The 13793-nt window shown below is 40.7% G+C and overlaps 1 protein-coding gene across 1 annotated transcript in view; it reads right to left on the bottom strand.

The window, feature by feature from the left end:
- cfap20dc (CFAP20 domain containing) overlaps positions 1-13793 on the bottom strand; it is a 284000-nt gene that overhangs the window by 52800 nt on the left and 217407 nt on the right. Inside the window, exon 12 of the mRNA XM_078210156.1 lies at positions 10629-10993. Coding sequence (XP_078066282.1) covers positions 10629-10993 — 365 coding nt within the window. The remainder of the gene's footprint in view (positions 1-10628; positions 10994-13793) is intronic.

Here is a 13793-nt window from a genome sequence, read left to right as displayed (position 1 = left end):
AAACAACTTCCCTACGTCCATCCTATCTAAGCCGTTCATTATCTTGTAAGTTTCTATCAGATCTCCCCTCAACCTCCTAAACTCCAATGAATATAATCCCACGATCCTCAGACGTTCATCGTATGTCAGGCCTACCATTCCTGGGATCATCCGTGTGAATCTCCGCTGGACCCGCTCCAGTGCCAGTATGTCCTTCCTGAGGTGTGGGGCCCAAAATTGCTCACAGTACTCCAAATGGGGCCTAACCAGTGCTTTATAAAGCCTCAGAAGTACATCCCTGCTTTTGTATTCCAAGCCTCTTGAGATAAATGACAACATTACATTTGCTTTCTTAATTACGGACTCATATAAGGGGACCAATACTGCACACAGTATTCCAGCTGCGGCCTCACCAATGCCCTGTACAGGTGCATCAAGACATCCCTGCTTTTATATTCTATCCCCTTCGCGATATAGGCCAACATCCCATTTGCCTTCTTGATCACCTGTTGTACCTGCAGACTGGGCTTTTGCGTCTCATGCACAAGGACCCCCAGGTCCCTTTGCACGGTAGCATGTTTTAATTTGTTTCCATTGAGATAGTAATCCCATTTGTTATTATTTCCTCCAAAGTGTATAACCTCGCATTTCTCAACGTTATACTCCATTTGCCATATCCTCGCCCACTCACTCAGCCTGTCCAAATCTCTCTGCAGATCTTCTCCGTCCTCCACACGATTCACTTTTCCACTTATCTTTGTGTCGTCTGCAAACTTCGTTACCCTACACTCCGTCCCCTCCTCCAGATCATCTATATAAATGGTAAATAGTTGCGGCCCGAGTACCGATCCCTGCGGCACGCCACTAGTTACCTTCCTCCAACCGGAAAAACACCCATTTATTCCGACTCTTTGCTTCCTGTCGGATAGCCAGTCCCCAATCCACTTTAACACACTACCCCCAACTCCGTGTGCCCTAATCTTCTTCAGTAGCCTTTTATGGGGCACCTTATCAAACGCCTTTTGGAAATCCAAAAACACCGCATCCACCGGTTCTCCTCCATCAACCGCCCTAGTCACATCTTCATAAAAATCCAACATGTTCGTCAAGCACGACTTTCCCCTCATGAATCCATGCTGCGTCTGATTGACCGAACCATTTCTATCTAGATGCCCTGCTATCTCCTCTTTAATAATGGATTCCAGCATTTTCCCTACTACAGACGTTAAGCTGACCGGCCTATAGTTACCCGCCTTTTGTCTCCTTCCTTTTTTAAACAGCGGCGTAACATTAGCCGTTTTCCAATCAACCGGCACTACCCCAGAATGCAACGAGTTTTGATAAATAATCACTAACGCATCCACTATTACCTCTGACATTTCTTTCAATACCCTGGGATGCATTCCATCCGGACCCGGGGACTTATCCACCTTCAGTCCCATTAGTCTACCCAGCACTGCCTCTCTGGTAACATTAATTGTATTAAGTATTTCTCCTGCTGCCAACCCTCTATCGTTAATATTTGGCAAACTATTTGTGTCCTCCACCGTGAAGACCGACACAAAAAACTTATTTAAAGACTCAGCCATATCCTCATTTCCCACTATTAACTCCCCCCTCTCGTCCTCCAAAGGTCCAACATTCACTCTAGCCACTCTATTCCTTTTTATATATTTATAAAAACTTTTACTATCATTTTTTATATTAATTGCTAGCCTAGCTTCATAGTCTATCCTTCCTTTCTTTATCGCTTTCTTAGTCTCTCTTTGTTGTTTCTTAAATTTTTCCCAATCACTTGTTTCTCCACTATTTTTGGCCACTCTGTACGCAGCTGTTTTTATTTTAATACTCTCCTTTATTTCCTTCGTTATCCACGGCTGGTTCTCCCTTTTCTTACAATCCTTGTTTTTTGCTGGAATATATTTTTGCTGAGAACTGAAAAGGATCTCCTTAAAAATCCTCCACTGTTCCTCAGCTATCCTACCTGCCAGCCTGCTCTCCCAGTCTACCTTAGCCAATTCATCCCTCATCCTATCATATTTCCCTCTGTTCAAACAGAGGACACTGGTTTGGGACCAAACTTTCTCCTCTTCCATCTGAATCAGAAATTCGACCATATTGTGGTCACTAGACCCAAGAGGGTCCTTCACAATAAGATCCTTAATTCTACCTACCTCGTTACACAATACCAGATCCAAAATAGCTCGTTCCCTTGTCGGTTCCGTAACATGCTGTTCAAGGAAACTATCCCGACAGCATTCTAAGAACTCTTCCTCCATTCCACCCTTACCGACTTGAGTCTGCCAGTCAATGTGCATGTTGAAGTCCCCCATGATTATTGCCGTTCCGTTTTTACACGCATCCCTTATCTGCTTGTTTATAGCCCTCCCTACCTCAACATTATTATTTGGGGGCCTATATACCACACCTACTAGTGTCTTTCTCCCTCTACTATTCCTCATCTCTACCCATAATGATTCCACGTTTTGTTCCTCAGAGCCTATGTCATCCCTCAGTACTACCCTGATATTATCTCTTATTAATAGCGCGACCCCACCACCTTTTCCTTCCTGTCTATTCTTCTTAAACGCCTGATACCCCTGGATATTCATCTCCCAGTCCTGGTCACCTTTCAGCCACGTTTCTGTAATGGCCACTAGATCGTACCCACTCGTGCTGATTTGCACCATCAACTCATTTACCTTGTTCCGAATGCTTCGTGCATTCAGGCAAAGTGTCCTTATTCCAGCTTTTATCTGGACCCGCTTTGATGAGTCGCGAACACCCTCTCCCTCTACTCCCTTATCTAAATTACCGCCTTCATTCACTTGCACCCTCTCCTCTACCATTAATTTTGTAATTCCCCTTACCCCTGCATCCTCCACCCCATCAATTAGTTCCTTGATCCTAGTCAACTCTTCTAGCTCCCCTCCCCCCAACCTATCTAGTTTAAATTCTCCCCAGTAACCTTAGCCAACCTACCGGCCAGGATATCAATAAACCACTACTAATCCTAGTGAAATAAAAGAGCAATTATCCCTTCAAAGCACAAATGTTATGTGACCACGACCAGAAAATAACACACATTAACACACAATTCCATTGGGGGGGGGGGGTGCACATGATATTTTAATTCTGAGCCAGTGGACACAAAGAATGAAAGGCTGGTACTTCAAAGATATAGACGTTCCAGCCATAGCTGATAATAGCCCAGAATTTCCTGCAAGACTGAAAGTTATGTTTTTACACTCTCGACCTTCCCATTTTGAGCTAACACCAAAACGTTTTAGAAAGTAACCGGAACAAGCCAAGGCAAGCTTATTGATGAATCGGGACTCTCAGTAGCAATTCAATGAATTGCACTACAAAAGATCAGAACACATTCCATTGCTCAGAGTGAGGCTTCACTGTGGGCAGTTAAGTGTCACAATGATTTATCAGCTGTATTTGAAATAATTTAAAATCATTTAAAACAGTTCACTTCAGTTAAAAATTGCTGTAAAATACTGAGCTAAATGCAATCTCTCACTTCAGTGCTTCATGCTTCAAATCTATTGACCCTCCTGCTTCTCTTCCATGATAATGCAGAATAGGGAATTTTCCAGTGGAAAAGCCACTGCAGCTCTTTCACCTTATGAACACACCGAGAGGGATGCAAGTCGTAAAGATAGTGCCTTCTCAGGGCCAGATTACAGCTGTAATGTTTCTTTGAAGGGCCACCAATACTGAGAATCATGAGACACCCATAAATAATATTGATAGCAGCTGATCAAGGGCGCACCTGAATCATTAATTTTCAGTCTGAGATGCTGCAACAAAAAACTTGCGTAAATCAAGCAAACATTTTATCACCATTGACTTGACTGAGAGCGAATCTATGATAGTCAATTTTTTGCCGTTGTGCAAATTTATTGGCAGAGTGGAACATAACTCCCAGGAAATTGCTGCAAAAAGATGAATATTTCCATAACTTCATTATCCCATAACTTGTAAGATAAATAAAATGCCACACTGTATTGAACCTACAGCACAGGCAGGTCATTTGACCCAATGGTCTGCATCTCTCTGTTCTCTCCCATTCAAACATCCTCCTATTCTAATTACCTCTTCCCAATCTATCCCTGTATTCTGCTGTTCCGTTCTTGCCACATTTGCATCATCCATCCTCCTCAAATGTGTTAATGCTATTTGCTTCCGCCACTTCATGTGGCAGTAAGTTTCACATTCTTACCATCTTCGGTGTAAAGAAATCCCTCCTAAATTATTTACTCGTTCTGTTAGCGACTCTCTTATTTATGCCACCTAATTCAAGACTCACCCACAAGTGTAAACAGCTTCTGCAAATTCACCTTTTTGAATTCCTTCATAATTTCCAAGATTTCAACCAGGTCGCTTCATCTTCCAGTTTCAAATGAAAAGAGCTCCAAATTGTGCAATCTTTTCTATTAGATGCAGCCTCTCAATTCAGGTAATATCCATTTGAGGCCGGAATTTTCGGCTCTCAATCATGTTGGACAAGTTCGCCGACAGGAGCAGAAGATATCATGGGAACAGCCAAATCACATTGTATGTTGACTTAAACTGCCCAAGCAGTTCCAGGTGGCAGTGCCAGGTGGTAGTTCTAGGGTGAACTCCATTGCACTGGGATGGCCTTTAAAAAATGGCATCCCAAGTTACTAAGTTGCCGCCGGAGTGGGCAAATCATAGGCTGTCCTACCAGCAATACATCGTGGGACCGTCCTTTGATGTTTTTCTTTCCTCCCCCTCGTCCTCCATCTTATGGTGAAGAAAGCTGCCATGCTGTCGATGGCTTCAATATTGCTTTTCCTACCCGCCATTGGCCTTTGCCGATTTCCAGGAAAATCTCGCCCCAAGTCTTTTCACACTTTCTCCAGTCCTTCAACGTCATTTTTGTGGTATGGAAATTTGAACTGTTCAGGTTATTCCAAGAATAGCCGAACCAAGGTTCCATATAAATTTAACATTACCTCACTGCTTTTATATGAAATGAATCCCAAGATTTAATTTTGCACCTTTTAATAGCTTTACCAATGTGTGTAATTACTTTTGTACAAATCTGGATTCCTAGAGATCTTTGCAGCTCTACCCCAATTAATTTCTTCCCTTCCAAAGAATATCTCCTTCTTATTCCTCCTACCAGAGGAAATTACCTCGCACACCACTATATTAAACCTAATTTGTCAATTATCCAAACACCCTGCAAGACTGCTTACACCTTCCCATTTTTTTGTGTCCATATTGTGTTTGGTGTTGGTGTTATTTGGTTATTTGGATTTGGTGTTATTCGTACATTTTGACAATCTAATTTTACTCAGGATGTAATAGCAACAGGCAAGATAAGGAGGCTGGGTTAGGGACCCTGCAGTTTTAGCCATGCAAAATAGCACTGGGAGCAATGTGAAAATTCATGAGTCTGTCAATAAACAGGCATGGACCTCGGAGCAAAGGGACCAAAAACGAACACTTGAAAAATACCAAAAATTATAGTCCCGTTGAATGACCAAGCTTATCTCAGGTGCATCAAATGGTGTGAATCCACTAAAATTTCTTTCAAGATACATTTTATTTTGTTTGCTCACGTTTTTCTTTCAAATTGAATTCCGAATGCTTGGAAGAGTGCTGAGCCTATAAATTTATGCATCAGGTACAAAATGATCCCGTTATTTATGTTTCGAGGTTACACTTTCAAGATGAATCACACATCGCTCTAAACTGAAAGTCAAGTTTAGCACTACAAGGGTTAATATCATTTTCTGGTGTACAGTGGCTTAACTCCAGTATTATTTGGTCTCACTTGGTTCTTATAAACTAAAGAGGGGTTTTAATCTGCATTAATCTTTGGATGATAATAATACTAATAAATATCATCAATAATAGTACAACATTGAAGGACGCAGTAACTTTATCAATTAAATATATGATGAAAACCAAGATGAACTAAGAATAAAAGTTTTAACTCAAATGTTTAATAATTTGTCAATTGCATGATGGCCTTATCTATAACATATTCACCGGTAAATTGCAATTATCTTCTTTGCACCTTGACTATTTTCAGTGACAGTGCAAGCCTCTCATAACTTCTTTGGATCAGTTACTACTCAGTGTAAAGCTCTCTTTAGTCATCAGATTACTTCTTGATCCAAATAACCATGAACTAGCCCATTTTAGAATATACCATAACCAATTTTTGACAGAACATCTATAGACACCATCACCTTAGGAAACAATGTTCATCGCCATCAGTTTCCATTCTGGATACTGACTGGTGGCCAACCGAGTGATTAGAAAAATGTTCATTTATCAGGCCACTTTGTTTTTCCTTTAATCAGCTCAGCAGTTGCTTAACTGGGAAAGAATATCCGTAGTATACTTTCCTCTGAACTAAGCAGCAGCTTTATTCTGAAGTACGAATAGCACTGGAGCATCAGAACCTTCACTCTATGCAATTTCTGCAATTAATTAAATAGCATCAGCATTATTCCATTTCATGAAGACCATTAAAATAGCAGAAAAATACAGATGGTAGGTGTGTAATAAGGCTGTAATTCAATTGAAATACAAAGAATGCTCACAAACTGTAGAAGCTTCTCATTTTATAACCTACAGTATCTTAACTCCCTGGATTAATTTAGTCTGTCCATCATAAATCTATATGTAATATAAAACTGCAAAAGGAACCTTATTATAACTTCCTGTGAATCACATGACAATGTTATTCAATAGTGATACCGCAATTGCCTCTCACACTCTTCAATCAATGTCATTTGTGCACTGCATTAACCCTCATTAGTACCATTTCGATTCTATTGAGACTATAAGACACATTACAAAAATAATGGATGATAAATTCTGAATAAAGGCTGCAATTTAATCTCAGGATTCAGTTGGCATGCATAAACCATGAGAGTGAGTATGAACCTCACGATTAAATTACAGCCTCATTACTCAGACAACTGCCCATAAATTCTGGACTTCTTTATTTGCACTATTCTTTATGCTGATATTTTGTCTTAATTCACTCAATTTGCATCTGTTACTGTTTAAATCTTAATCTATATTCTTTTGATTGTGTATCTTGGACTCTATTTAATGTGATACTTTAGCTAAATCATCCTTACATTTTCAGTTTGTTGCACATTTTTGGAACATTTTTCTATCATTTAAAATAATATATTTCATTTGGTCTCATTTTTGTCTCTAATTTTCCAATTGAGCTTGATGTAACAGCAGCATACTTCGTTGAAAATAGGCATTGAACCAAAAATAACATTCGCTGAAAATCTAACGATCGGATTACTTTAATTGTATCTGGATTGAGGTGGTCAGGAAACTCCATTCTACTGAGGTTTTTTTAATGTTTCAGTGACCGCTGCAATAAGAGAATACAAATACAGCTGTGCTTCAATGGAATATAATCTGCTTGCCCAGAATCTGGAAGTTTCTCCCCCACCTCCCCAATAAAATCTTGTTTCATTCAGTGGTCGAGTTACTGGGTCTTCCTGACCGTGAAATATGTTTTATATTTCAATGTTATCCATTTCACTGTTATCGAATGAATACTCTTGATTCATGGAAGTAAAAATAATCTTAGTGGTAAAAAAAAATCCTGAAAATAAAAGCAACTTTTTAACGCAATTTAAAATCTATGATTTGTATCCATGATTGGTTAATGTGATATGCTATTTCTAAACAGAACACAGGAAGCTATTCATCAAGTCTTTTTTTTAAATCCATGTATTAAATCCAATATGGAGTTTTAGTCTCACAACCTGGTTTCAATGCTTTTTGTGAAACTATCTCACAATACATGGAGATTATATATTGGCCCAGGTCTTTCGGTCTCTGCAGGAGTTGAAGATGCACTTAGGGTCCCATGGCATTCCCAATGCAAGAACTCGGCAGGAATTGCCTGGAACGTTTGGAAATTCCAATGGGCAATTCCCCTACTCTCTGGTACCCTCCAAGAAATGGGCAACTCGAGTAAGAGTCAGAGAATTTGGTAGTTCCGATGTACTTATCTGAATATTTACACAGGAAACGTTAGACAGAAAAATCCTAGTTTAACTCCTGGGTAACTATTTAATTGACCGCTCCCAAAAACTAACACTGACCTTCCCAACAGCTACCCCTCCTGACCCCCGACTACGCTCTGACATCTCATGCTCCCTGACCAGTCTTGACTAGTCCCGACTCAACTTGATTAATCCCCACCACTCGACTCCCTCCCAACCAGACTTGATTACCCTCAAAATACCCATCATACACCCACCTGCCATCCTACTCGTCATCCCCACCCTACCCACTTCACCCACCTACCTCATATGCCAATCTGCCCAGTCTACTCACCAACCACCCTACCCAGCTCACCTAACCTCTTACCCACTTAGCTTCTCTCTGTAGCTGTTTTCAAAGCAGCTTTGCAATATTTTCACAATAACAGCTGATACAAAGGTAGAGATTCACTGTGAGATTGCAAGACTAAAGCTTCATATTTCATTCAATATGTGGACACTTCAGCACTGCTTATTCACCCGCAAAACCATTTTTGGATTTTTACTGAACAAGCAGCATATAATTGACTGAAAGATAAAACTCCTCAGTTATATTTGCCAATGAAGTTATAAAACATATTTAAGGGGCATAAATTGTTTCTTTCATCTTCACATTACAGTCCAAATTATTTACATTACCTTTCTATACTCAAGGTAGTAGATGTGTTGGCGTTAGTTTTCTAAATTCCCTGGATTCTGGAAAGGTTCCATCAGACTGGAAAGTAGCAAATATAACTCCTCTATTCAAGAAGGGAGGGAGGCAGAAAATAGGAAACATTTGGCCAGTTAGCTTGATGTCGGTGGTGGGGAAGGTGTCAATCATACTTGGGCTCTCAAGGTAATTGGTAAAAGCATGGTTTTTTGAAGGAAAATGATTTTTATTAGAACTCTTTGAAGGAGTAACATATACTGTGGATGAAGGACGGCGTGTAGATGTACTGTACTTGGATTTCCAGAAGGCATTTGTTGAGGTGCCTCATCAAAGGTTGTGAAGAAGACATGAATTTGCAAACGGATATGGATTAGTTGCATGAGTGGCCAAAGATCTGGCAGATGGAGTATAATGTGGGAACATGTGAAGTTGTTCACTTTGGCAGGAAGAATAAAATAGCAGGGTATTACTTAAACTGAGAACGACTGCAGAATTCGGAGGTGCAGGGGTATCTCGGTGATCTTGCACACGAGGTACAAAAAGTTAGCATGCAGATACATCATGTAATCAACACGACTAATAGATCGTTATCCTTTATACCAGAAAAATGGGACAAAAAGGATGTTTTGCTTCAGTTATGTAGGGCATTGGAGAGACAGCATCTAGAATACTGTGTGCAGTTTTGGTCTCCTCAAAAAAAGATGCAAATGCTTTGAAGGCAGTTCAGAAGAGGTTTATTGATTGACCCTGAAATAAGTGGGTAGTCTTATGAGGATTGGTTGGATAGGCTGGGCTTGTTTCCACTGGAGTTTAGAGTGAGGGTGACTTAATTGAATAGTCTTGAAAAGTGGACATGAAAGGACTCCTGTGGGTGAGTCCAGAACTAGGGGACACTGCTTTAAAATTAGGGTTCGCCTTGATAGGGGAGAGATGAGGAGAATCTTTTCTCTGAGGATTGTGTGACCATTGAATTTCTCTGCCTCCGACAGTCGTGGAAGTGGGGGTCATAGAATATTTTTAAGGCAGAAGTAGATAGATTCGTGTTAGGCAAGAGAGCCAAAGATTATCAGGATAGGTGGGAATATAGAACTCACAGCCCGAACAGATGAGTCATGATCTTATTGATTGGCAGAGTAGACTCGCAGGGTCAAATGGCCTACCACTGTTCCTATTTTGTATGTATGTTTACTTACTCGCGTAAGGCAGCCAGTGCTATTAAAAAAAAAGGGGTAGCTTCAGTGTGTATTCTCGGCGTTGCTCCCTATGAGGTTTGTTGCACTGGATTGGATGTGAAGGACCCTCCATTTGAAGATCACTCAGAAAAATTTGAAGAAGGTAAATGTGCATTTTTTTTGTTGATTAGGGTTGGAATAAGGTTGAGCCATTATTTCTCTTCTTGGTCAAATAAACTTAAGTACTATGTGCAGGATTTTCTGACCATACCCGCCAGTGAGATCATCCGGTTTCGCTGACAGCGACCCCTCCCACCGTGGGATCCCCAGCAATGGACAATGTGAAAAATGGGAAACCCTGTTGACAGTGGCAGGACTGGAAGATCCTGCCACGGGTCAATGGGAGTGCAGAAAATTCCGCCCTATACGTTTCTGGGCTCATTTAGTCCATTTTGCGGAGAAACATGCAAGGCAACTCTGCTACCTCCAATTTTCTGCAAGTACTGTCATTACAATAATTAACACAGCTAAGAATATCCTGAGGATAATGTTCAAAGGCACCTTATTCAGGTAACATGAATAAGCTACTCAAGACTTTTCCTCACAACAAATGATCACAACATGTATAATATATTATGTTTTTGTATACACTTGGGCATCTATCATCATGTACATAAACGCCATCTATTATTATCTACTTGTAGCTACAACTAAACGTTACAGACAGAATTTACCGATTTAGACAGAGCTTACCTCCTCACTGCTATAATTTCCATGGAAATCATCCTCCAGTTGAGCTCCTCGCTTAACTGCATTTTCCTGTTTTCCATGATCCTTCATATCTACTGTCCGCGTGAAACCTTTTGATGAAGTGCTCTGTACCTTTCCATGAGGAGCTGACCTCGGTTGTGATGAATATGTAAAAATGTCCTTCAGTTTTAATTCATCATCTTTTTCATCATCTTCACTTAAAGATGCTGAACTACTTTCATTTTCTGTCTTGCTCTCATTTAGTTGTAAATGTGAATTGTTTCTGAAATCTTCGGAGTAGGGTGTAGAATGTTGAGAGGAAATGTATTGTAAACTGTTCGCTAAATGATCAGGAAAATGCCATCCATCTGAAAAAAGTAATCAAGTTGTTTTAGAATTTATATATTTTTTATGATTTCCAAAGAGACCGATCAATTTGAAAAATAAATTTGAACTTCCAGTTAATAACTCAGGCACCTAAAATTTCAGGGTTTAAGATGTTTACTGTAACAAAAGCACTAAAAATGAAAGTATCTTTACAGGCAACTTATACTTTAAACGATTATTTTTAGCACAAAGAAAGAAATATATTTCATTGGTATACAGCCCTTTAAGTAAAAATTCAGTTCCCCCAAAAACAGTCCAAAGTAATTCTTCGTTCCTGAAGGTTTACATTACATGTTTTTTTCCCTTTCTCTGCCTGGTATCTTCTAGCCCCAGAACTGTCCATCACAATGACAGTATTACAATTTTCCCTCGAGTGCAACTAGGCAAATCTTCCAGTTTCATTTGAATTCATTATGAATTTGATCTTTTCAATCCAAGCATGGTATCTCAGCATTGTGACCCGTTTTCAGCTTCCAGCGGCTCCCTCTTTCTCCCAGAGCTTGGAAGATTAAACACTTGCCCATGATATTCAATGTTATTTTAGGAAAGCCTGTAATCCAATCTTTACAATGGCTACCTCTGAACCCTTGCCCATGGTCGCGTGAATCACATGGGCCTTATATACAGGTAGAATTGCTGATTAGCTATTCTTTAGACTCATATCTCATCCTGGAGCCAAATTGACAGCTCAAAGTATATCCCTTTACAATTTGACACACTTAACAATTCCCTGAGACTTGGGGACTCAGTATCTGTCTACTGGCATCACAGCTGTCTTCACCATAAAAGCTAGTGAGAAAAACAAGGCTATGCATTTCATACGAAGTGAGCCAAAGTGAGAGTGATAACTGATTCGGAGTTCTATGAACTAGAATATATTTGCTAAGTAACCAATGATAATTTATTACTGTGATTCAATACACAAGAGACAAAAGAAAGCAAGCAAGAAATAACAAGGCATTTTAATAACACAAGATATTCAGTTGATCATTATGAAATACAGAACTAATTGTGCAAAAGAGGAATAGTTAATAACTTAATAGCTTAAGAGTGAAACAGCGAGTTATCCTGACCTATTTTATTTGGGTTACATCTTGTACTAAAAACTTATCCATGAGGTTTTGCAGTTACACTAAGTGCTGGATTGCTGAAGGAAGAAACATGCTGCAAAAGCTTTTCATCTCGCACTTGTCAGGACAGATGAAAGAATGCCAAATTTCAAAGGAAGTAATAATTAATAATGCATGAAAAAAGGGTGTGATTGGTCGAGGTCTTGCAAAACTCAGAACATAGGGCCCTATTTTACCATTTTGATTCTAAGTGCTGGGTGGACTTGAAACTGGGAGTGTTTCAGATCTAACTTTTAGACCCCATACATACATTGCCTGCAAAAATATCAGCAATTCCAAATCGTGCTGCACAAGCCTGTGGGCGGGGCTTAACACGCCCGAAAACCTGCAGCTCCAATCGGTGCCTCCAACTGCGCATGCGCAGAACAAAAAATGATAGTTTGCTGCTCCCCTATCACATCCCTCCTGGGCTGGATAATGCCTCCCCCTGGCCCCCACAGACATTGCCCCACCATCACAACATTACTGACCCCCTTATCCCCCCACCCCCTCCACCAGGACTGATCGCGGGCCCCTACCGATCACAGGCAGAGTGGTAGTGGACTCCTTTCCCCTCCACTGATCTCAAGCAGACTGGCAGCGGACCCCCCCTTCCTTCCCCCACTGATCTCAAGCAGAGAGCCGACAGACACTCCGCACTTACCTCCTCACTAACTGGAGTGCCCGAATCGGACTTCTATGCAACATGTCTGTTTCGCACCGATTCTGGATGGGCAAACGCGGTGGTAAAGGGTGAAGTGCCAGTAAAGTTAGGCGTGCAGCCCATTAAGTCAATTTAAATGCATGCCAATGCATTTAAATGGCCGTCGTGCCCATTTTGGGCGCGATCCCGATCGTGGTCATTTTTGGGCCTTGGTAAAGGGGGAACCAGCGCAGAGGCGGGCGCAGGTCACGCTACTCGCCTCACACCCAACTTTACCAAGTTTTCAGGCCCAAAAACGGGTGCAACGCGATGGTAAAATCGGGCTCATAATGTCTAATGTTAGATGCAATTCAGCGATTGGGTAGTATTTAATGAACCATTCCAACTGTGTTAGAATTACACTAACAACCAATTTAAAATTACCAATTGGGCTCACAATGTAGCTCACATATGATTGTTAGAAGATGCATATATTCATATTCAAGGACCTGCCACTTCGGCCACAAAAGGACTACGTCCAGGCATTACACCTTTTTGTGAAATAAACAAAAGCATGGGGGACAATAGCTTCTTGGCGAATGCTCCATGGCAAAATCTTGAACAATTAGAGCCGACTTGCTGATTAAAGCAGGAAATGGTGGCACAGTGGTAATATCACTGAACTAGTAATCCAACGACCCAGGTTAATGCACTGGGAACATGGGTTCAAATCCCACCATGGCAGCTGGTGGAATTAAAATTCAATTGACAAATCTGGAATATAAAGCCAGTCTCATTAACAGTGACCATGAAACTACAATTGATGTCATAAACCTTCTGGTTCACTAATGTCCTTTAGAGGGGAAAATTGCCATCCTTATCCAGTCTGGCCTACATACGACCCCAGACCCATAGCAATGTGTAGTTGATTCTTAAAGGCCCTTTGAAATGAAGGGACAAAAAGGAACGGATAACAAATGCAGGCTCTGGCAGTGATGCCCACATCCCATGACACAATTTTAAAAAGCT

This window comes from Mustelus asterias, chromosome 3 (genome assembly GCF_964213995.1).
Source record: "Mustelus asterias chromosome 3, sMusAst1.hap1.1, whole genome shotgun sequence".
NCBI classification, from domain to species: Eukaryota; Metazoa; Chordata; class Chondrichthyes; order Carcharhiniformes; family Triakidae; genus Mustelus; species Mustelus asterias.
Note: the sequence above shows the minus strand (reverse complement) of the source record. Positions and strands in the feature narration are given on the sequence as shown.